Consider the following 21,014-nt stretch of genomic DNA (forward strand, 5'->3'; position numbering starts at 1 on the left):
ACATCTTTTCCTTTTTCTTTTGAATGGAATAATCGCATGATTTTTCCGATACACATTAATATCAACAATAAGATGATAATACACTTAACGAACAATATAATTATTATGCTGATGTATCAAATTCTATTATTATTGAACTTAGAGTATACGCTTTGGGCTTTGATAGAGCTTAGAATTAAGATACTTTCCGTCAAGATACTTATCATTAGTTTGATCTTGATAAATCAATTTTTACATCTTATTAAATATTGCATGATAATCTAATCAAAGCTTCAAATGCTAGTTATCTAAAATCATAATTTTTTAGAATTTGTTAGTTGGATGAAATCTAAAAAAGAATTTCTATTGGAGCAAATGACGTTGTTTAAGACGCACCACCTACTAGTTAAATTCCTTGGATTTCAACTAGTGAAGATGTTTAATCTTTAGTTTCCAGCGGAACATAAAGAATCTATTTAGCAGCTATCAGATATACTAAAGCATAGGCTTTGTAATTGAGCTAATATATTTCAGCTGAAGAAAAAGTATTTCTTCTTAAATTGCATAGTTCCAGAAGAGCTGAAGATGAATACGATATTTAAGACGAAATGCACTAAGTAAAATAGTAGCTATCTGATCAATTGTCGATAGACCGTAGACCTCTCCCATAATTTGCACAGGTATTGATTAAAAGATAGCATATAACAGAGTTTGTGAATTTTGCATATTTAATAAGTAATGCATAAAGTGACGATGAGGCTAGGTAAATCATAAAGCTTAATCCTTAAATCGCCAAGAAGTTTTTTGGAAAGTGAGAATAATTTTTTAATTAAAAAATCACTTCATTGATTAAATGAATTTTTCAATAACATGATCAATCCACTATGGTGCAGATTTTTCTATACTTTCTTAATCTCTAATTTTTAGGCATGTATTCCAATGATTAATATTAGTTGAAATAACCATCATTGTGCCATAAAAACTTGGTTCTGCTATTGATATAGAGCTTCCAGACTCCGTAAACTCATTCTATGTAATTTAATCCACTAATTATTCATACATTTGCTCATACTTAAGTTTGTTTGCTTATTCTGACTCCAAATCAGTGACCATGGTAAATTTCCGCAATGAAATAAATGTAACTGGAGTGAAAATATCAACAGAATTATTTTAATAGTCTTCAAAAGGTATTTAGTTTTCAGATAAATATTACATCATTTTGATAAGTGGCTATATAGCCTCTGGTAATTATTATTCCTCACCTGGCCCAATTAGTAAAATATTTGTAGAAGAAAATAGGCTATTATTTGTTAAGGAGGAGCCAAATTTGTTATTAAATAACTTTGATAATGTTATAGGTAGATTTTAAACTTTTTTTAATAAACAATATATAAATTCTAGCGATTTTGCTTATTCTGTAAATGAAAGATAAACAAAACTTTATAAATGAGCATAACAACGTAGATTATGATGGAATATGCAAGAAATATCTTTTAATGCTAATCTAAGAGCATGAAGCGTAATATTTTGTAGATTCTTTTCGTTTTAAATAAGTGTTAGAATTTCAATTAACTCGGTTTAAATATATTATTGTTTGGAGGTTGCAGAGTAAAGTTTGACGTTCTTTTCATTCATTTCAATTATGAGGTAGATATTATGTAGAAAAAGATCATAATCTGATATAAAGCACTATGCATTAGCTGCATATTAAGATCTATTGAAAATTTCTGAGCTAAATTCGGATAAGAATATATCCTAAGGCACTTATAGTAATCCAAAATAAAAATTATCATCAATTGCAAATGTATAAAAGCCTTTTGATTTTTATATTTGTGAAAAAAGTTAAATTTCGTCCTGTAATTTAATACTTGGATTGAAGTATTATAACCTTTGGATGGCACTATCCTTATCTTTTACTTTTTCAGGTTCGACCATTTAATATTATTTTACATGATAAATAGGAGATGTCAGATCAAGGCAAATTGATAGTTTTCCTTATTATGTTACTTCCCCACTAGATTTACTGCTTGATGCATAAACTTGTGTTTTTGAATTGAATCCAACTGATAAAACCGAACAAGTATTTAAAAATCTATGTAAATGTTTCTTTACTGCCGAGTTTACATTCATATTAGATAATGTACACTACAATAATTCTTAGATAAATTTATATGAGCTTTGTAAATAATTATTCTTCAGTAAAGCATAATGTCTAGGAATTTTTATAATTGTTTCAGATGAAATAATAGGAGATAAATATTTCTAAAAACATCTTCCTACATTCAACAATTTCATATATTTATCTAATGATAACTTTTACACTAACATGTCAAATATATGCTAAACATTTTCAAACTTGAAATTTATATTTTACTTTATATTTTCATATTAATTGTTAAATATATTATCAAACTCCTATTTTAGTGAGGGGGAGATAAAATCTTGAATAAGACTATCGAAAATATTAGTAAATTTTGGGAGTTCAAAAGATTATAACTGATTGTCATATGAAATTATACGAAGCACTAATATTAATGAATTTGACTATTGATCTCTTGAAATCATTACTATATCTTTATTATCTAATTTTTTAGTTAATATTATTTTTTTGAAGTTAAGTTATGTCCAGATAAAGGGAATTAAGAAATATGAACTTTTTCTAAAATTTTTATTATGCAAATAATTATGGAATAATTTATTTTCTTCAAAGGGTAGATTTTATCTTTCAAATTAATAATCGGCCATAAGGAACTCAGTAAGTTTATCCCGTAATTAAGAAATAATTATCGGGTAAACTTGTATGTAATATAAATATAATTCAAATCTAAATGAAATAGGAACAAACCCAATATCAAGTATAAGATTACATTCTTTACGATTTAATTATTTATTAAGAATACTAATACCATTTATTGTAATTTGTTAAGGAAATAATGTGTTAACTTTTTGTTATTATAACCCAACTTCCATAAATTAAACATAAAAATTATTTTTATCTGATTCTAGTCTAGGAGCAATTATAATTTGATCATCGATTTCCTACTTAAAATAGTTATTATCATGAATATTTTTAATATTAATGTTATAAAAAATTTTGAAAAAATCTGCTTAATTATCTTAATATGGTTATGACTATTAATCAAATGATTAATACTTATATTAATTTTCAAATATATCATTTTTTTCTGCAATTTATTTTAATAAATCATTTTATTAAGAACTTGATTATTTTAAATTACTACTATACTTTTAATAAAAAGTATCTTAGATAATATTCAGTTTATTCTATATATCTTAGTTAGAAAATTTATATTTTCGTATCATTGCTCGCCCATATGTGTTAGAATAATCTATCTAAGAAATGGATTTATTTACCATATCGATATTCACTTTATTAGTTGATAATAAGTAATTAAGAATATCAACACTAAATTCTTTATATTGCTAAAAACTTTGGGTATTTGAATTTTATTCATAAAATAAATTACTAACTTTATATCTTTCAAAATTAGGATCTCTTGATAGAAGTTTGAGCTTAGATGAACTATAGGCTAAATCTGTACTTAAAATATAACTATATATACTTTTAAAGTATAATGAGAACGATAATAGAATAGACGAAATTGTGCTTCCAAATAAAAAATCTAAAAAATTATTCTGACAAAAGTTAGTACGTTCCCCTGGTGACACATTAAAGCCTAAAAATTCAAATATTTCGCTAGCGTGAATAAGATGATAAGGAATTTTATACACTTTTTTACCTTGATACTATCCTATTGTTGATGTAGGTAATGATATATCCGAATTAATAGATATATCAGAGTGATCTAAGCAGCTGTTAAAGCTAGGGTCCTAATAATTTTTAAATATACTCCGCTTTGGACAATAGAAGTAAGTATCAGTTTAATTCGAATCTATAGCATCTACTAAATCATTCTATTATAACTAGTATTAATCTCCAGTTTGTCCTAGAAAATCATCTCTAGAACTAGTAACAGATGATATTTATAGAATAAGCATAGTATTATCAACCAATACTGATGGACAATCATTATAATATTCTTATACTTATAAAACGGAACTTGGCGGTGCACCTTTAAGACATAGTCTTATCCAAACTTCTTACACTGTCATGATAAATTCTCTATGATCTGGACTTTATTCAGCTAGCAAAAAGTGTGCAATAGGAATAACATTTCCTGGAGCATCCAAAAATGCACCAGAATCCCCACCTCCCGTGGTGAAGTCAATTCTCTACTATAAAAAATCTTATATTATATGCTCCTATGCACTAGTAACGTTTTCTGGCTAACTGTCATCTAGACTTATTTATATTTGGCAGTTTTGAAGAAGCTGCTTAAAAACTTACGGCAGACTATTTTATTCATCTTTAATTAAATAGTTAATAGAGTCTATTATGATACCTAGAAATGAGCCATTAAGCCTCGAGCAGGAACTAGTCGGTGATTGCCCTAGCTCAAAAATATCTGATAAATTATTAGTTGCATCTATAATTCTAGCTATCGGAGGGCAATAAAGCGTTTTATTTTTATGAATTGGAACTTCAGTACTTTAAATAGGTAAAAAAGTATTTGTTAGTAATGTTCGAAGTGTCTGGTACATGTTTGGAAACAACTACTTAAGAGTTTCTGGTTCACCATCACAAAAATTTGGCGTTAACTGTAGTTAAATTTATTTACCGTTGGCAAGCTGTGTTTATGCGAAATTAAGCTATTCTTTAGAAACAAGAAAAAGATTATTTTTAGAATTTAGTGTTGATAGGAAAGATTAAATTAAAAGGTGCTCATCTATTGAAAAATTATCTATTAATTATACATTGATTAAAAGAGTTAATTACTACCCTTATTATTCAAATGTGAATAAACTATTTGTTAACACGGTAAGTTAATAAAAATCAATTTAATGTGGCAAATTAGCTAAATCCGAATCAATTTAGTTGACTATCTTTGAAATATAATTGCACGAATTGACACTTTACATATTAAAAATAAAATGAAACGCGTTATCTTAAAACTAAACTCTAGGCTAAAGCTATTAACATGAATTATATGATATAAAAAATGGATGATAGCGAAATTAATCGGGAATATCTTCTAAATGTGATTATAGAGTAGCATCGTACGAATATTCAACTGTTTACGATTCATCTTATAACACAATAAGTAATCTCATTTTGACGGTATATTATTTAATATAAAATATTATATTTCACTTGAAATCTAAAGCTAATTATTCCCATAATTAATCAACGACAAGATTAGTTTATTAACTGCTGGCTTCCATTTATAAGCTTTTTAAATTAGTATCACATATATTTAGTCGGTGTGAAGAAATATATTTAGGAACATACTTAAAACTTACTGCACTATTTTCAATAATTGGAATATTAAAATCCTAACACCCATAATTAAGAGATTTTACTTATCCAATTATAATAACTTGATTATAATATAGGCCTTATTTAATTTAGAAGTTCTGCAGTGGCTTATTATTTTGTTGTACTCTATACATTTTTAATATATATAATTTAATATATAAATTATACAATATTCCAACCGAACTCAGATATCAATATGCTTACTAAGGCTCATGTTTCTTCGAACATAATATCCCAAAGATCAAAATCAAAATCTTTTGATTTTTTTGTATTAACTGAAAGATATTATTTTGATTTTAATTGTGCACACTTAACTCTATTCTCATAAGAATAAAATTATAAGCTTTCTATAGCTGTTTTGCGCTGATTTATGTATGGTTTATTTTTCGTGTTATATTCCTTCGTTTATTTAAATGAGGTACATTGTTATCTTTAGTAATGAAGTGATTTGAACATTCCCGACCTATAAAAATTACTAGTGAGTTAAAGTTCTATTTCTTCTTCTTAATTCATGTACCTTAATTATGAAAAGTTTAAAACCTTTCCATTCATTTCGGATGTTACACCTTATTGTTATATATAAATCGTATTTTCAGTCTTTCCTTCCCCATCAAATCCACCAAATGCAACAGAAAATTTAGCGTATGGTTGAATTCATGCAGTAAGATTCTACCACAAGAATCACAGAATTGCATGAAAAATCCAAATAGTAAGCTGATCTAGCAGCATAGTAACTACTTTTGAGCGAGACCAACAAGGCTCGTTAATAATTCTAACAGAAGTAGAAGTAACTTCGCACAGAACAGTAGGTTGCTGCTTCCTCTACTTTAGGTTCGTCACGTTTTTCTGTATTACAAGAAAAAGATAAAGTAATCTAAGTTGTTTTACAGAAAGCGCTTGAAGCTGCCAGCAAAAAATGCACCGCTTAGGCTGTAAGTAAATTAGCTTTACAAGCTTGTGGAATTTTAGATATTAAAGAGTGCCAAGTTCAATGTAAATCTGATTAATTTGAGGAAATTAAAAAATTCTTAAAAACAAATAATATTGAGTGTAAAAAATTCGAAAAAGAACTTTCTGAAGATTCAAAAGGAGGCTGTATTATTTATAACAGAAATTGTAATGTTTTTATCGAAAATACTATTGCTAAGAGAGTTATGCTGGCATATAAAGGTAAAGCACCTGAGGCAAATTCTATTCTTTTTGAGGAAGCTAGTTTATTGTGGTGAGGAATTTCTATTTTTATATTAAAATTATTTTCAGCATTAAGTTGATTGAAGATAATTAGTTTAGTTTTCTATTATAAAGAAAAAGGCTTAACACTATAACCTTATTAGATAAAGATATAAACTAAATATATTTAAACTTAAATTAAGAATAAATTATTATAGTGATATAGTATTGAATTTGTTCACTATCCTCGTGCAGAATCAAGCATGAAAAGTCTGGCAGAATCAATAATTGAAATATCATTTATATTTCTTAGTAAGTTAAAATCAATAATTTATAATTAGTTCTAGCTTAGTTCTATATTATACAGTGCTTATTTTGTATTTATTGATTGACTTGTGCCTTAGTTCATATATGATGATAAATTAATGTTAGGTAAAGAGTTGATTAATTCTACAGGACCAGGTTATTTGTCTATAATTAGTTCATGATGAACTGGTCTTTAATAAGTGTACGATGATATAGACTGTTCTGAAGCTTCTTATGATTTTAAAATTTACGCATATTTATTTTTCAATTTTTATGGTGTTAATGAAGGGAAGAAATTGTTAGCAATAGTTTCCCAATTTTTACCATATAATTCTGCCATCTTTATTAGTATTTCTTCTTCTTCCTTTGACCATTAGTGGTTTCTTCTTTAACTAAGAATGTCATCATTTTTTACAGAAGAATCTCTTCGTCGTAAATTATTAAATTGAACCTAACATTATTATTTGGTGAATGGTAGCTGTTATGCAACTTCACTCCACTCGATTCCACCTGATTGCTTGATGTTTATTTTAACTAGAGATAGCAATGCTTTCTTTTGTTCTTCTGTCCACTTTGTTTTATCCATTTAATAAGTAATTATAATTTTTAGTATTGATTATATATTTATAGATATTAACATTTTTAAGACGATGATAATGTAATTATATATTAATTATCCATATATTACCTAAAAATTATGATGAATCTTACTTAAGTATAAAGTAGTATTGCCACCTTAGTTTAAAATATTGATATAGACGAATATCTATCTACTATAAACTTTTTAAAACTATAGGAAGATGCATTTGAGAAGTAATTATAAAATTTACTTACTGTTTAGTCTTAGCTTTACTGTTCAACTAAAAAATTAGTGGATCACAATCAATAGCTTATCCACCAATCATAATAGTTTAGCTTAAATATTAATGCATTGGTCGAGGTTTAAAATGTGATTAAAAATTCTACTTTACCAAATGATATTATGGAATAATGTTCTTTCGTGTCAGAATAAAACTTTGAATAAGTTCTTACTCATTTACCCCATATTTGCCATATTTAGTAGCACTATAAAGAACTTCCAATTGAAAATGAGCAATAAAAATTTGAAATTTTTTTAATACATTTTATAAATTCAATTGAATCATTTCTATTAAATATCTTAGGTAAGAAAGAAATGAGTATTTATAAAGATTAATTTCAAAAACTCAGGGTTTAAACAGATTACAAATAATTAGAAGATTCTATCTCTTCTATTACATAAAAAGTCTACTTAGAGTTAATGAAATACCATGAGTTCATTCAATTTTTAATAGAAAATGATCGTCATATTCAATTTTTTTAAGTTTTTCTATAATTTCATTAATTTGAACTAGATTATATTCAATTATCGTTAAAAAATTTAGATAAACTAGTTTAAAAATGGATAAAAGATTAAACATTCTTTTCTACATAGAACGGTTATTTTCCTATTTTCTAATCTTTATAATAACCAAAAATGAAGATAAAACTGTTTTAAAATAAGAAATAAACCAGTTTAGCATAAAATTACCATAGTTAACAAATTGAATAATCTTTATCTAAAATTGTGTCTAGCAAGCTACTTATAGATGAAATGATAAGTACTTCTTGCATATTTTTAATAAATAAAGAGTATAATGGAAGCGAGGACAATTAATTTACTGGATTATTGTAGATCCTTAATTAAATAAACTTTCTTACTCAAATTGCAGCAAAAAAGTAAAATTTTGATGCGATTTTTGGACCATATCGTATCGATAGCATCAAAAATCCGGCGAAACTTTTACTTCTTAAACTACTAAACTCATCATTTTAATGTGCAGTAGATATGATTCAATAATTAAACGATATTAATACTCCGGAAGCGAAGTTTCTTACTGATTAATTCTTAAATATTTTTAGAGATAATGTGGAGTAGGTCTGCTAATACTAGAAATACGAAAACTTTCAATCCTGGCTACCAAGAATATTGGCTGTTATAATTTAGGTTAAATCAGACGTATTTGCTCCAGTCAAAGCTGTTTTAATAGATCAAATTAACTAAATTGAAGACCAGTAAATTAAATAATTTTTATTTGATTAAATGTGAGTTTATTATGTATTTTTATTATATTATCGCAAATATCTAACAATGCCGCTAAGTTAAATTTAATCTTAATAATAACAAGAAGTATATGCTTGGATTAATTAGCTCAATCTTCCACGTCCATCAACACATATACACCGCGATTTTTCAGATGCTGTATTAGCAGCGAAAGTCATACATTGTTTCATGCCAAATTTAGTGGAGGTTCACAATTATCAGCCAGCGACCTCAACAAAGAACAAATTGACAAACTGGTAAGTATTATAGACTAAAGTTCTCTCGAAATTGAAAGCTAAGCTAGAACCAAAGGAAATGGAAGAATTAGCCGCCTCCATACCTGGAAAAATTGAAATGTTTCTATACATGATAAAGAAAAAAATAGAAGGGCTATCTAGGGCAGATGAAGATAAAAAGGGAAGTAAGCAAGACGGTAATTTACTAAATAAGTAGGATAAGAATCTATCGGATGATGATCTTTTTGTTGAAGTTATAGGAAAAAATGTAAAGGATATTAAACAACCAGGTATGCACTCTAATGAATGCTAACAGTGTGAATACAAAGACAGAAGAATTGCTGAATTATAAGATGATAATAAACTTTTGGAAGACAAAATAGATAAGCTTCAACAGCTGATTAGGCTCAAAGACGGCAAAAATAAAGCATTGGAGTAGAAAATTGAAGTATTGCAGGGAAAACTTTGAGATGATACGTAATATTATTATATTAGTTATTTGATTCTTTTTATAATCAAAAATTTTTAAAAATGCACTTATAGAGACATCACAAGACAATTGATCTAGAATCTTAGCTAGCTTTGTAAAATATTGTAATTAAATAGTTGCGATTGTAATATAATCGTTAAAAAGAATAATTTGTCTAATAGCTTACTGTTTTTCGTGATTCATCTGAGTAGCGATTGCACAATTTACAAATATTTTATATTGAAGAGTTAATGCGTGTATTCGACTTTTCAGAGATAGATGAAGTCAAGTAACATATAATATAACTAATAAAGAGATCCCAGTTTTCTGCAGAACGAATAAAAGATTTACGATAGGTTCATGAATCAAATATGAAATTATGTTAGTAGACTTAGAATGAGGTTTTAGATCTTAAAAGATAAATAGAGTAATTAAATTAGACAATAGAGTCGAAATAGATGGTAATTGACGAGTTAACTATCGTCAATGAGAAAAATACTATTTTTTCTGATGATGATGGAGCAAATAACTTTTCAATTACTGGTTCAACATAAGAAATATCGCGTATGACATCTTACACTTCTTTAGAAGAGTGTTCATATGGGAAAATGATATAGAAAGTTAAAAATTAAAGAAGTAAGCAACCTTAAAATTTTCGAAAATATAAGCAAGTATCAGAATAAAGCTAAATATTTTCTAGCTATTAGACTAATGTAAATAAACTAGGAAATAAAAGTTTATTTGTATAGAATCTTACTACCACCATGGTTGGTGATGAATTGGATTTTCGATAAATTAAATTGACTGTCTCTGAGGACTTAAACTAGTATAAAATGACACGAAACCCTATTAATAAAGAGGGATATCTAACATAATTAGTTCCTCATTCATAACCTCCAATATAAACTTAAGAAAATTCGATATAAATGAGTTTGTTAAAAGATGCTTCATTTTAAGCTATTCAACTTTTAAAAACTAATATAGCCGGATAGTAAAATTAATCTACTTATAATGAATAGTAATATATTTCTATAGTAATGCCTTGGATAATAGATGTTGAATCATCGAAATAAATAATTATGAAAAAACATGCAGAAATGTTAGAAAAATATAACGAAACTATTACTTAACTTAATAGAGCAAGTAGCTAAAATTATTAATATAGAGAATAAATCTTTATGCTTAAAAATTCATTAAATTAGTCTGCTTATATATTTTAGTAGAAATTAGACGAACATGATATTGACATAAAGCAGATTTCTGAAGTATTAAAAAAAGCAAATTAATTAAAATAAGAAGCAGAATCTAAACTTTCTTTAGAATTAGATACCTAACAGAGGCTAAATCATGAATTATATAATTAAGAACTTAAAATTGAAAACTAACAATAATAAATTAATTAGTTTAAGGATAAAATATTAGAAATATAAAAGAGTTCTATTTAGAATATAAAAGAAAAAGAAATAAACAAATTATAATTAAAAATAGACCATCAAATGGAAGTTATATAAATACTTGAAAATTAGCTTAAATCTGTAGGTTGTAGAATGAAAGATTTAGAATATTAAAATTAAGATTTGATCAGTGAAACAAAAAAATTATAAGTCTAATAGGAAAACAGTCTAAATAACAGTAATAGTATTGATTGTGCTATGAGTTCTTCAAAAGTGACTTTTTTAGAGAATTAACTTTCATAATTAAATAGCAAAGTTAACGAACAAGTAGATTATCTAGTTTAAAGAAATGAATATTGTAATATTATTTAAAAATAAAATGATTAATATAACTAGAAATTAAATTAGTTTAAAGCTGATAATAGTTACCTCAAACGGAAAATAATTGATTTAACTAGTTAAATTAAAGGGTTAATGGAAGAAAAATAAGATTAAACAACTACGCTATAATAATTAGTGTTAAAACTTAAAAATAAAAAAATTGAAAATTAAAAAGAAAGTAGTGACTAAAAATAAAATCTTATAAAATCAAACATGCATTAAACTTCATAAAATAACAATATATTGTTAAAATCATCAACTACTAAAATACCAAAAGGATAATTTAATGGTTAGGATATCATAAAAGATAGTTTAAACAGAGTTTTATCAGTTAAAAGATTTTCAGAAGAAAATTTTGCAGAATCTTTTTCTATACCAAATTCCCAGAACAATACACTCGAATTTGAATCTAGTAATTAGTCAACAATTGATTTCATTTAAAATAAGTTTTGTTTAGATGATTAAAATTAGAATACAGCAGAAAATTTATTAAATTTTGCGAAAACCGTTTATACATAAGATGTACTAGATATTTCTATCTAGAATTAGTATGTATAAACAGACATTGTAACAGAATAATTAACCTTTTAAAATTGTTTTACGCAGGTAGATAATGAAAATATAAATAAATAAGTGTAAACAATGATGTTTATTAATTATGATGATCCGTAAATATTATAACTTTCTAAAGAGGTAGAATATTTGTATTAATAAATATAAATATATGAACAGGCAAACATTATGCAGGAAACTAAAAACTAAATGATTAGTTAGTCTTATTCTGATTTTGAATAACAGTTAAGAAATGCTTAATTTATGATTTAATAATAAGTAGAAGATATTTATTCTTAGAAATATAGATATTATAATTTACTGAGAACGAGTTAATCACACTAATGTCCTACTAAAATAGATTTTTAAGAAGAATTCTTTGCAGGGTTTTAACTTTAAAAAGATTCTTATTAATGTTAAATTAAAAAATTAGAGAATTCATTTTTTGATGAGTTAAGCTTGAATTAATAATAAAGAAAATAAATTGACCGAAATAATCTAGAATTTAACTTAATAAAAGTAGATCTTAGTGCTACACTATAATAAATTTCTATATTTTAGTCTTAAATTTTTACTAATTTTTAGAATTTAAAAGTAAAGTTTAACAGTTTTAATAATAAATTAGAAGTATTGACTTGTAAAGTTGCAGATTAAAAATAAATATAGTAATATTATTAAAATTTATTACGTAATATAGGAAATAAAGGTGAGTTATTAACTTTATTGAATGATGTAATATATCTTAATATTACGCACAATCATAAATTATGGATAGAAACTGTAATTTTAAGTTTGAATCAAAATGAATAAATAGTATTAAGCAATATTAGAGGAAATTTACTATAAATAGACGAAAATAAATAAAGTAATATCTAAAATTACGGACATAGTAACAAATATTGTTAAAACGAAAGTATAGAATAGTCAGATTAGGAGTCTTAAGTCTCTTTAGATATAAACGAATTAATTACACATAGTGAATAGTACACTAAATTATAGATTATTATTCAAGAGTATCAGGAGACTGATTAGTTTTAAAATACATAAATTGAATTCTTAAGAGATGAAGTAAAAGAAATTAAAAATGATTATGACATTCAAATTAAACAAATACGACTTGTTCATGCGGGTAGGCCTCCAAGAGACGAAGATATCGCGATTATCCATTAATAAAAATTATTATTGGAAAAATAAAAATAATAAATATTAGATTTGTCTTTGCGGTACAAAGCCCTTACCAGAGAATTTTAAATCTCTGACGGATTAATTGAGATGATGGTCGGGGGAAGATCAAATAGTACATCATAAGTGCGATAAAATAAATGGAATTTAAATGCCCCAACACTAAAAAGGTTTTTATGATTATTTTTATATTTATCATATATATTTTTAAGTATTTAATGGAAAAGTATGAAGAAGTGGAAAGTCTTGGAAAAGGTGGTTATGCATCAATAAAGCTTTTCAGACACAAACAATCAAATGACGTATTTGCAGCTAAATTCGCAAGTTATACAAATATGGCAGAAACCAATTCAGAATATCATCTCCTCTAATTTTTTTCAAAAATAGAAAATTCTCCTACACTAGAGCTCATTGAATCTTTTGATCATGAAAACTTTCGTGTACTTGTCCTGAGAAAATATAGATTCGACTTCCGTGGTTTATAAAAAACATAAATTTTTGATTCTATTTATATAAAGTAGTTTGTTTTTGTAGTAAACTCTTTAGTTAAAAGTGTAGCATAAATGCACTCATTTGGTGTTGTTCACCGGGATTTGAAATCTGCTAATGTACTTTTAGATGATACGGGTCGATCCAGAATTGCAGATTTAGGACTTGCTAAGGTAGAATTAGGACATGTTGCCTCATTTGAATCTCTACAAAGTGCATATGCATCATTAGAAGAATGTGTGGAACCATAAAAGACTAGAACTGTATGCACTTTGCTTTATAGATCTCCTGAATAACTGTTCTAGACGTACAAGAAAAATTAGTAAAAACGTGCTATTTTTGTTAATTATACCTCAGCTAAAAAATAAGATCTTTGGTCTGTAGGAGTTATTATAATAGAAATTATGTTAAGTCATTTTTTTATAATTCTGAACGAGGTCGATGTTCAATCTAATGAGATAAAACTAAAGAAAATATATATTAAAATGTATGGGAAATAGATTATAACAATGGTATAGGAAGTCTTTAAAGATGAAAAGGACCCATTAACATTTATTTTAGCACATTTTGAACCAGAAGATCATTAATTGATCAAGTATTAATTATAATAACCAGCAATCTCAATTTTAGATTATATTAGAACATTAATTCTTTCTAGATTCTAATAGTAGTGCTTCGGAACCATATAGAAATATTTAGATGAGTTTGCAACTAATTTAGCTAATTTATTGTCTCCAATTCCTTCTTAAAGACGCTCAATTTAATAATGTTAAATATTTAAATAAGATTAACAGAATATTATATCCGCTCTTCCAGATTAAGCCTTAGATGGGCTAACGCAAACAAATTAGAAACCCCCTTAATATGCTGAGTGCCTTACAAAAATCGGTCTAAAAATTGAGTATCAACCTTGTGATTGTAATGTTTTAACATTAAACAATGCAAGTTCAATTTTAGGAGGAAAAATGTTCAAAGAAATAAAAAATTTTGATGGATGGATGAGTTAAACAGGTGCTAAGAAAATAAAATGATTATTATATCATCTGTTTTAAGTGACGATTAATGTCTGGGTATATAAATTGCACACAAATGAACAATCTTAATAATAATTTTCACTTCATATTAATTTCATTTCAAATATCAGATTTTCAACTTCAATGTTATTATCTTTATAGAAAACCCTGTCTTACTCAGACTGAAGAATATCATTAAAGGCCTTAAATGGTGATTTTGGGTTTTCTGCCTTCCTCCCATTAAGTAAATCAATTAAATACTTAATATTTATAGGCACAAGTGATTTATCGACATACGCATCTTGATTAAGCGATGTACAAAATATTTTTTGATTACTATAAGTCATAAAGAAATTTATTAAAATCTATGCTTCAATGGGCAAGGATTTCATTTACCCTTTATAGTTTTATATTGCTTAAATGAATTCAATTTTCCATAAATCATTGTTTTTCACATTTACTCTTTTAGTATGAAAATTACTTTATGGTTAAACATCTTATCTAAGATGATATGAAGATCCTTAAATCCGCACTGACTATGCTAATACTGCTAATTCTCTTTTTAATACAAAAGGTGTGGTTTTTGGAATAGTTAAACCATTTATTTTGATCTCAAAATTCTAAAAATTTATAAATATAATCTCTAATAACCTATATACTATAATAGGTCTAACCTTAAGTACTTAGATGATTGCATTTCGAACTTCAATATTTTATATTTTCGAAACAGATCTTTCAACAGTCGAATGGCTATATTTCCAATTAACTAAATTAGGTTATAAGTTTTAAAACCCTTATGGCACTTCATCTGGTAGTACAAACGTAGCTGGTGTTAAAAAATCAATGAATGTATGCTATTTCCCTATTATGGTTGTTTCAATTTCACTATCCTCAATAATATACTCATTAAATCTTTTTTGCATTACTGGTTTTATATAAATGTTATGTCCTAAATCAAATTCAAGCTGCTTACCAAAATCAACAAATTATTGAACATCTAGACCTGATGGAGCATATATAGGGTTGTCTGTAATTATTGGAAGGCGTACTATAACAAGCTTACGTAGGGGAGTATCATCTTCAGAGCTAGGGTAATTATCTTTATCTGAATATTAACTAGACTCCTCGTTTTCTGACATTATGCAATTAAACTCATATTATATTAATTTTATTATAATGATTTTCCTTTCTATTTAATGACTGAAAAAATACACTATGGGGTTTAATATTCTAAAGTTACTTAGAATCCACAGCGTCTTTAACCAGATTAAAAATCAGAGACTTCAAAAAAGCATATATCTAATATTATCGAATATTTAAGAAACTTCGATTTATATTAAAAAGGGGAAGGATCTTGGAAATTTAGTACGATTTTACAGGCTGAATTGTTAAAATCTATGTTTAATATAAAATTAATTGATAAGGATTTTTTTAAGATTACTATGAATTATTTTAAGACAAATAAGAGTAGACTGGTTTGTTAATAAGTATTAAATGAAATTGAAAATTAAAAGGTTATATAGGAAAAATAAGGCAAACCAAGCAAAAAAGTATTAAAAAGATTGGAAAAAATGTTTAAGATCATTGATAAAAATTAAAGAGAAATAATGGCATAAAAAGGAAACCTTTAAATTTAGAGTGTTAAGCAAGATGAGAGCTCAAGTGATTGACGTGATAAGATATTTATTACTTTAGTTAGAGTATATTAATATTCATTTATTTAGTCAAAAATAATCATAAGAATTATGTTTAGCATAATTACGTAATATATAAAAACGGAGTAATAAATATTATATTATTATACGTTATTAGTTTTTAGCATATAATAATGGAAAATATCGAAATTTTCCTCGCTTAATTACACGAATAAGCTTAAACATTATCCTTTTAGCTAAATTAGTAAATATAACTTAATGATACATATAAATAAGAGAATCAGCTTCTATCACGTTAAGTAAAAGACCTAAATTCACGGCTTACTCTTTAAACAAAAGAGCTAGAAGATTTCGAAAAAAAAGATCTAGAATAAAACAAACTAATTTCTGATCTTATTAATTCTGTAAAAACTAAAACTTAACAAACAAAGTCATCTAAAATAGATCATGAGATGCAGCTATCAACTGCTAAAACATCAGCAGCTGAGAATTAAGTGCTAATGTTCAAAATAGATGAATTAGAGAAAGAAGTAAAAAGACTTAGTAAGTTTGAATTATTAACATAAAAGTTTAAAGCTGCTAGTGCGGACTTAGGAATTTAATTTTAGTAAGTGTAAAATGTGGTTAGAGATCTAAGAAAGTAAAATTCAGAGCTATAACAGTAGCTTTACAATCTAAGTTAAGTCGCAATTCCAGGAAACAAATAAACTAGTTAAATAAATTATGATGATGAATTGGACTTTAAAAAGCCTAAAAAGCCAAAAAATTCTTAAAAGTAGGCTTAAAATTTTATTTAATAATAAGATGTTGAAGAAAATCCATAAATTAATATGTAATCAGAATATTTCAAGGAAGACTTTTTCAATATAGATGATAGTGAATTTCACAGTATAAGAATTAACAAAAGTACTCGTGAAGATCATGATAATAATGACGAAAACTATGATAATAATGATGAGATGCTAGTTTTGAGTTCTGGAATGTTGTAGGATGAGTATAATTACTTGACCAAAGAATGAGAAATTTGCGGAATTTATAATAATAGTTTTTCAGATATATGTTACTGACAATTTATTTGATAATAAGAATAATAAATTGTAAAAATAAAATGAGAACTTCTATGACTTCTTCAGCAACTAAAATTTTTGCTTTACCATTTGGTTAGCAGTGTGGTAGAACAATGTCCTAAAAGACTAGTTATTGCTGGACTGATTTTTATAATACTCAAAGATCAACTATTAATTAAAAAGGAGGATATATAGGAAACTCATTCGTATCTAAACCTAAGTATAATGCTCCAAAAAGGATTCCTTCAAAATAGCCAGATATTTATACTTATTATAAAGGAGTATAACTTTAAAATGATAAAAAATATGCTGGTACTATTATGGCGCGAGAGCGATCTGATGCATTTAAAACAAAAAGGGTAACTGATTGCGTAGAGTTTTTGGATATTTCCAAAAGTCTTAGCTTTGTAAATCCTAGACCTTCTAGCGCTACTTTATATACTTCAGATCGAAGTAGCTTTCGTGGTGGAGGAAAACTGACTGCATCTGGAGTAGGTTGGTGATTTTTAAATTAAGTTTTTTTAAAGTGAATTTAATTTTTTTAATAATATATAAGTAGAGTATACCATATACTCATTTCTAATTTATGATAGGCTTAGCTGCTCGTGTTTACTCTGTAAGTTGGAAAACCTAGTCTGGCAGAAAACCTCAATAAAAGTAATCATTATGTCATTCAGATTTTTATGATAAACCTTCTTCTCTTTCTAGCCAATGTTTTAACTCACTTGCTAAAAAATCAAAAGCCTTCTATGAAGAGCAACCAGACCGTAATAAAAGACCCAACTTGTATTCTTACTATAATGGTATTCCTGCACTAAAATCTTCTAAAAACACATCAGTTTTTGGCCTAGAAATGGACGATGAAAGAGACATTCGTGTATCATAAATGATAAGATCATCTAATGCGGAGACCAGAAAGTTTATATATTCAACAAAAGCCTTGAGAATGTCTTCTCTAAAGTGAAATAAAATTTTTCAGATATACTTGGTGCTAGCGCCGCAGATTTCAAACTACTCAGACCATTGCTCACAAATATCAATTTTATCGCCAAAACTGAATTTTCTACCATCAGCACATCTTACTTTCACAATACCAAAATCACCATCTTTCTTAATACTGACTTCTGAGTTTCTCACGAAGAATTCTTTTGTAGGCATCTGAGACCCATTTTGATATACAAATAGCACCTAAGTGCTTGTGTCAAGCTACATGAGTAGTTTAGGAGTATTGCTTGGGGGTTTAGTATTAGATTACAATTTACGACTTATTGAAGTTTGAATATTTTTAACCCATTTTTCATAATCGTCCAAATTACGAGCTCTAATAGTAAGAGGACCATATGGTCCCTAGATAACAAGTCGCAAATTCTGCTATTGATAATGTATAACATTTTCCTGCGTGAGATCGATTCTGAATGACTCGGAAGACCCAACTGATCCAATCAAAAATCCTGACGATAACGACAATTTTGCATTTGCATAAGGAGACTACTGAAGATCCGTCTCTGTGAGCTCTGCAGGTGGTTGTGTGTTTATGTTAATAGATTTGATAACTGCCTTAGTTCTTAGTGAATCAATTTCCATTTAGCGCGTTTATGCCTCTTAAATCTGCTTTTCTTATGCGTGAATTAGCTCCATTTGCTATTGGATCAACTATTACTATTTAACAAGCTGGTCATTCACTTGAGTCAAATTCTAGGATACTGCTTTATTTATGAGGTCTTCAATATTTGCATTTTGTGTGATTTTACCTTCCAAGTTTTCAATATTTTCTTGCAAATCTACTGCTGGTTGTATATCATCTTAGGTATATTAAACGACTGATATTTCTTGTTGCTAATCGTCTAGTATTTAGTCGCAATTTATATCTATTTCATGTTATTGTTAGGCGGAAGCAAACATATCATCAATTGGCTAAACTTATTGCAGTTGATCAGATTCAATTACATTTGTGATTTTGGTTGGTTATATTGGATCATGTGGTTAAAATATTTAAAACTCGTCAAATTTGTCTTCTACAGAGTCATACATAAGTTTAAACTGTTTTGTGAAGTATTTAGATTTAGTAAAAGGGGGTATCATGTCTGCTTCTTTTATAAATTCAAATATATCGTTAAGTTCTTTATTTTCTTGGTTGATATCATTAAGATCTTCAGTAAATCCTGCAGTACAACAGCTGAACATTAAATTTTATTAAAATTAACAAAATTTGTATATTCGGTATAATAATAAAATACATTTGAAGATTAACAATTGCAAAATAATAAATTTTATAAATAATATAATTTCTCTGTCCTTCCAAAATTTTAAATGTTCACTCTGACTACTATATCTCATTTTATGTAGCTTAACGATACTCACTGTACATTTAATTAGCTCACTTCTAAAAAATCACATGATATAAAGCATACAATAAATATTAAAGATTTTGATTACTCATAACCAATCAAACTTAATGCTTCAACTATCAGATTTAAAAAATAAATTGTTAATTTTGAAACTTGCACCTTCTCAGATCCTATTTATACCGGTATTTTACCATCTCCTTATATTTATAATGAGACTGGTGTATATTTCTAAAATGGCTCTAAAATCTTTCTTAAAATGAACCCTAGCTATTTCTACCCAATGGAGTATGCATTAGTAAATCCATAAACTAGACGTTATTTAGATTTAGTAACTGGTAAACTCTCAAAATTAGACTTAACACTTGATACTACAGGATTTACAAGATCGTTATATTACAATGCTGATATTTATAATACTTTCAGAGGAGAAAATGTAACTTTTATTAATGGTGCTATAGTGAAGATTGAAGCTTCAGCTATAAGAGACAGTGAAGTCTCGTGCCCTTTGTGTTAACCTTGTGAGACCTGTCCTACTACAAACAACGAGTAAATTAAATCCCTAAAACTATTAATTTCTCAATATGAAAAAACAATTAAAGAGCTATAATCTAAGTAAAATGATAACTAGCTCTAGAAAAAGATTTAAAGCTTAGAAGCTGATAAAGCTGCATTAGTCAAAAAGGTTACTGATTTAAAAAATAACGAAAAAGAATGTTAGGAAAACGCTAAATAGTTAGACTAAAAAGAATGTCCTAAGCCATTCAATGTTGAAAAGGCAAAAAGGTTATAAAAGTATCAAATTGCTTTGACATCTGTAGGGTTTGTTGGTGTAGCATTGTTTGTAATGATTGTTTGATTTATTATAGTATAATAGGATTATATATTAAAACTAAAATGATAGGATAACTTCTTGTATTTTATATAGTATTGACTATGTTATTAATAGTTAGTTGCTATGGTAGTAAATTCAAATTATTCCACCGAGCTACATAGATTATTTGTTTACCAATTCTAATATTATTACGTATAGCTCAAATATCTCCATTGGATTTTTAGAAATTTATCTTAAACAAATTAAAGTGGAGTGTTGCAGTTTTCTTCTATTCGCTTTACTGTTTATCTTTATACTCAGTATTTTCTCATTTTTATTCTTCGTTTAAAATACGTCTAGGTTCAATTTCAGGCAATAACTTAGTTTGGGTAGAATAAGATTTAGTAGTACAAAAATAGCATATTTTAACTTTATATAATTTATTTATGATGACAAATTATTT

General features: G+C 26.7%; 17 protein-coding genes across 17 annotated transcripts; 11 read left to right on the forward strand and 6 right to left on the reverse strand. All coding sequences in view use genetic code 6, as the record gives it.

Moving 5' to 3' along the window:
- Positions 1 to 23: 23 nt before the first annotated feature.
- On the forward strand, positions 24 to 794 carry SS50377_20234 (uncharacterized protein; the record flags this gene model as incomplete). Its single annotated transcript, XM_067904179.1, has 1 exon — positions 24 to 794. The coding sequence occupies one exon, from the start codon at positions 24 to 26 to the stop codon at positions 792 to 794; it is 771 nt and encodes a 256-aa protein (XP_067767661.1).
- Positions 795 to 816: 22 nt separating this feature from the next.
- Positions 817 to 5,172, reverse strand: SS50377_20235 (uncharacterized protein; the record flags this gene model as incomplete). The annotated part of the gene is made up of 1 exon (XM_067904180.1): positions 817 to 5,172. The coding sequence occupies one exon, from the start codon at positions 5,170 to 5,172 to the stop codon at positions 817 to 819; it is 4,356 nt and encodes a 1,451-aa protein (XP_067767662.1).
- Positions 5,173 to 5,208: 36 nt separating this feature from the next.
- SS50377_20236 (uncharacterized protein) lies at positions 5,209 to 5,511 on the reverse strand (the record flags this gene model as incomplete). Its single annotated transcript, XM_067904181.1, has 1 exon — positions 5,209 to 5,511. One exon carries the CDS (start codon positions 5,509 to 5,511, stop codon positions 5,209 to 5,211), a length of 303 nt encoding a protein of 100 aa, XP_067767663.1.
- A 76-nt stretch (positions 5,512 to 5,587) lies between these two features.
- Positions 5,588 to 5,929, reverse strand: SS50377_20237 (uncharacterized protein; the record flags this gene model as incomplete). The annotated part of the gene is made up of 1 exon (XM_067904182.1): positions 5,588 to 5,929. One exon carries the CDS (start codon positions 5,927 to 5,929, stop codon positions 5,588 to 5,590), a length of 342 nt encoding a protein of 113 aa, XP_067767664.1.
- A 71-nt stretch (positions 5,930 to 6,000) lies between these two features.
- Positions 6,001 to 6,603, forward strand: SS50377_20238 (Vacuolar ATP synthase subunit E; the record flags this gene model as incomplete). Its single annotated transcript, XM_067904183.1, has 1 exon — positions 6,001 to 6,603. The coding sequence occupies one exon, from the start codon at positions 6,001 to 6,003 to the stop codon at positions 6,601 to 6,603; it is 603 nt and encodes a 200-aa protein (XP_067767665.1).
- Positions 6,604 to 6,785: 182 nt separating this feature from the next.
- Positions 6,786 to 7,439, reverse strand: SS50377_20239 (Myb-like DNA-binding domain-containing protein; the record flags this gene model as incomplete). The annotated part of the gene is made up of 1 exon (XM_067904184.1): positions 6,786 to 7,439. The coding sequence occupies one exon, from the start codon at positions 7,437 to 7,439 to the stop codon at positions 6,786 to 6,788; it is 654 nt and encodes a 217-aa protein (XP_067767666.1).
- A 909-nt stretch (positions 7,440 to 8,348) lies between these two features.
- Positions 8,349 to 8,960, forward strand: SS50377_20240 (uncharacterized protein; the record flags this gene model as incomplete). Its single annotated transcript, XM_067904185.1, has 1 exon — positions 8,349 to 8,960. One exon carries the CDS (start codon positions 8,349 to 8,351, stop codon positions 8,958 to 8,960), a length of 612 nt encoding a protein of 203 aa, XP_067767667.1.
- A 42-nt stretch (positions 8,961 to 9,002) lies between these two features.
- Positions 9,003 to 9,659, forward strand: SS50377_20241 (SPEF1-like protein; the record flags this gene model as incomplete). The annotated part of the gene is made up of 1 exon (XM_067904186.1): positions 9,003 to 9,659. One exon carries the CDS (start codon positions 9,003 to 9,005, stop codon positions 9,657 to 9,659), a length of 657 nt encoding a protein of 218 aa, XP_067767668.1.
- Positions 9,660 to 9,721: 62 nt separating this feature from the next.
- SS50377_20242 (uncharacterized protein) lies at positions 9,722 to 13,348 on the forward strand (the record flags this gene model as incomplete). Its single annotated transcript, XM_067904187.1, has 1 exon — positions 9,722 to 13,348. One exon carries the CDS (start codon positions 9,722 to 9,724, stop codon positions 13,346 to 13,348), a length of 3,627 nt encoding a protein of 1,208 aa, XP_067767669.1.
- Positions 13,349 to 13,386: 38 nt separating this feature from the next.
- SS50377_20243 (Kinase, CMGC CDK) lies at positions 13,387 to 14,688 on the forward strand (the record flags this gene model as incomplete). Its single annotated transcript, XM_067904188.1, has 1 exon — positions 13,387 to 14,688. One exon carries the CDS (start codon positions 13,387 to 13,389, stop codon positions 14,686 to 14,688), a length of 1,302 nt encoding a protein of 433 aa, XP_067767670.1.
- Positions 14,689 to 14,774: 86 nt separating this feature from the next.
- On the reverse strand, positions 14,775 to 15,809 carry SS50377_20244 (uncharacterized protein; the record flags this gene model as incomplete). Its single annotated transcript, XM_067904189.1, has 1 exon — positions 14,775 to 15,809. The coding sequence occupies one exon, from the start codon at positions 15,807 to 15,809 to the stop codon at positions 14,775 to 14,777; it is 1,035 nt and encodes a 344-aa protein (XP_067767671.1).
- Positions 15,810 to 15,866: 57 nt separating this feature from the next.
- On the forward strand, positions 15,867 to 16,340 carry SS50377_20245 (uncharacterized protein; the record flags this gene model as incomplete). Its single annotated transcript, XM_067904190.1, has 1 exon — positions 15,867 to 16,340. One exon carries the CDS (start codon positions 15,867 to 15,869, stop codon positions 16,338 to 16,340), a length of 474 nt encoding a protein of 157 aa, XP_067767672.1.
- Positions 16,341 to 16,498: 158 nt separating this feature from the next.
- SS50377_20246 (uncharacterized protein) lies at positions 16,499 to 17,344 on the forward strand (the record flags this gene model as incomplete). Its single annotated transcript, XM_067904191.1, has 1 exon — positions 16,499 to 17,344. The coding sequence occupies one exon, from the start codon at positions 16,499 to 16,501 to the stop codon at positions 17,342 to 17,344; it is 846 nt and encodes a 281-aa protein (XP_067767673.1).
- An 89-nt stretch (positions 17,345 to 17,433) lies between these two features.
- Positions 17,434 to 17,895, forward strand: SS50377_20247 (uncharacterized protein; the record flags this gene model as incomplete). The annotated part of the gene is made up of 1 exon (XM_067904192.1): positions 17,434 to 17,895. One exon carries the CDS (start codon positions 17,434 to 17,436, stop codon positions 17,893 to 17,895), a length of 462 nt encoding a protein of 153 aa, XP_067767674.1.
- Positions 17,896 to 17,978: 83 nt separating this feature from the next.
- On the forward strand, positions 17,979 to 18,356 carry SS50377_20248 (uncharacterized protein; the record flags this gene model as incomplete). The annotated part of the gene is made up of 1 exon (XM_067904193.1): positions 17,979 to 18,356. The coding sequence occupies one exon, from the start codon at positions 17,979 to 17,981 to the stop codon at positions 18,354 to 18,356; it is 378 nt and encodes a 125-aa protein (XP_067767675.1).
- Positions 18,357 to 18,367: 11 nt separating this feature from the next.
- Positions 18,368 to 19,576, reverse strand: SS50377_20249 (uncharacterized protein; the record flags this gene model as incomplete). Its single annotated transcript, XM_067904194.1, has 1 exon — positions 18,368 to 19,576. One exon carries the CDS (start codon positions 19,574 to 19,576, stop codon positions 18,368 to 18,370), a length of 1,209 nt encoding a protein of 402 aa, XP_067767676.1.
- A 126-nt stretch (positions 19,577 to 19,702) lies between these two features.
- SS50377_20250 (uncharacterized protein) lies at positions 19,703 to 20,596 on the forward strand (the record flags this gene model as incomplete). The annotated part of the gene is made up of 1 exon (XM_067904195.1): positions 19,703 to 20,596. One exon carries the CDS (start codon positions 19,703 to 19,705, stop codon positions 20,594 to 20,596), a length of 894 nt encoding a protein of 297 aa, XP_067767677.1.
- Positions 20,597 to 21,014: the final 418 nt, after the last annotated feature.

This window comes from Spironucleus salmonicida, chromosome 1, assembly GCF_000497125.1.
Source record: "Spironucleus salmonicida strain ATCC 50377 chromosome 1, whole genome shotgun sequence".
NCBI lineage: Eukaryota > Fornicata > Diplomonadida > Hexamitidae > Spironucleus > Spironucleus salmonicida.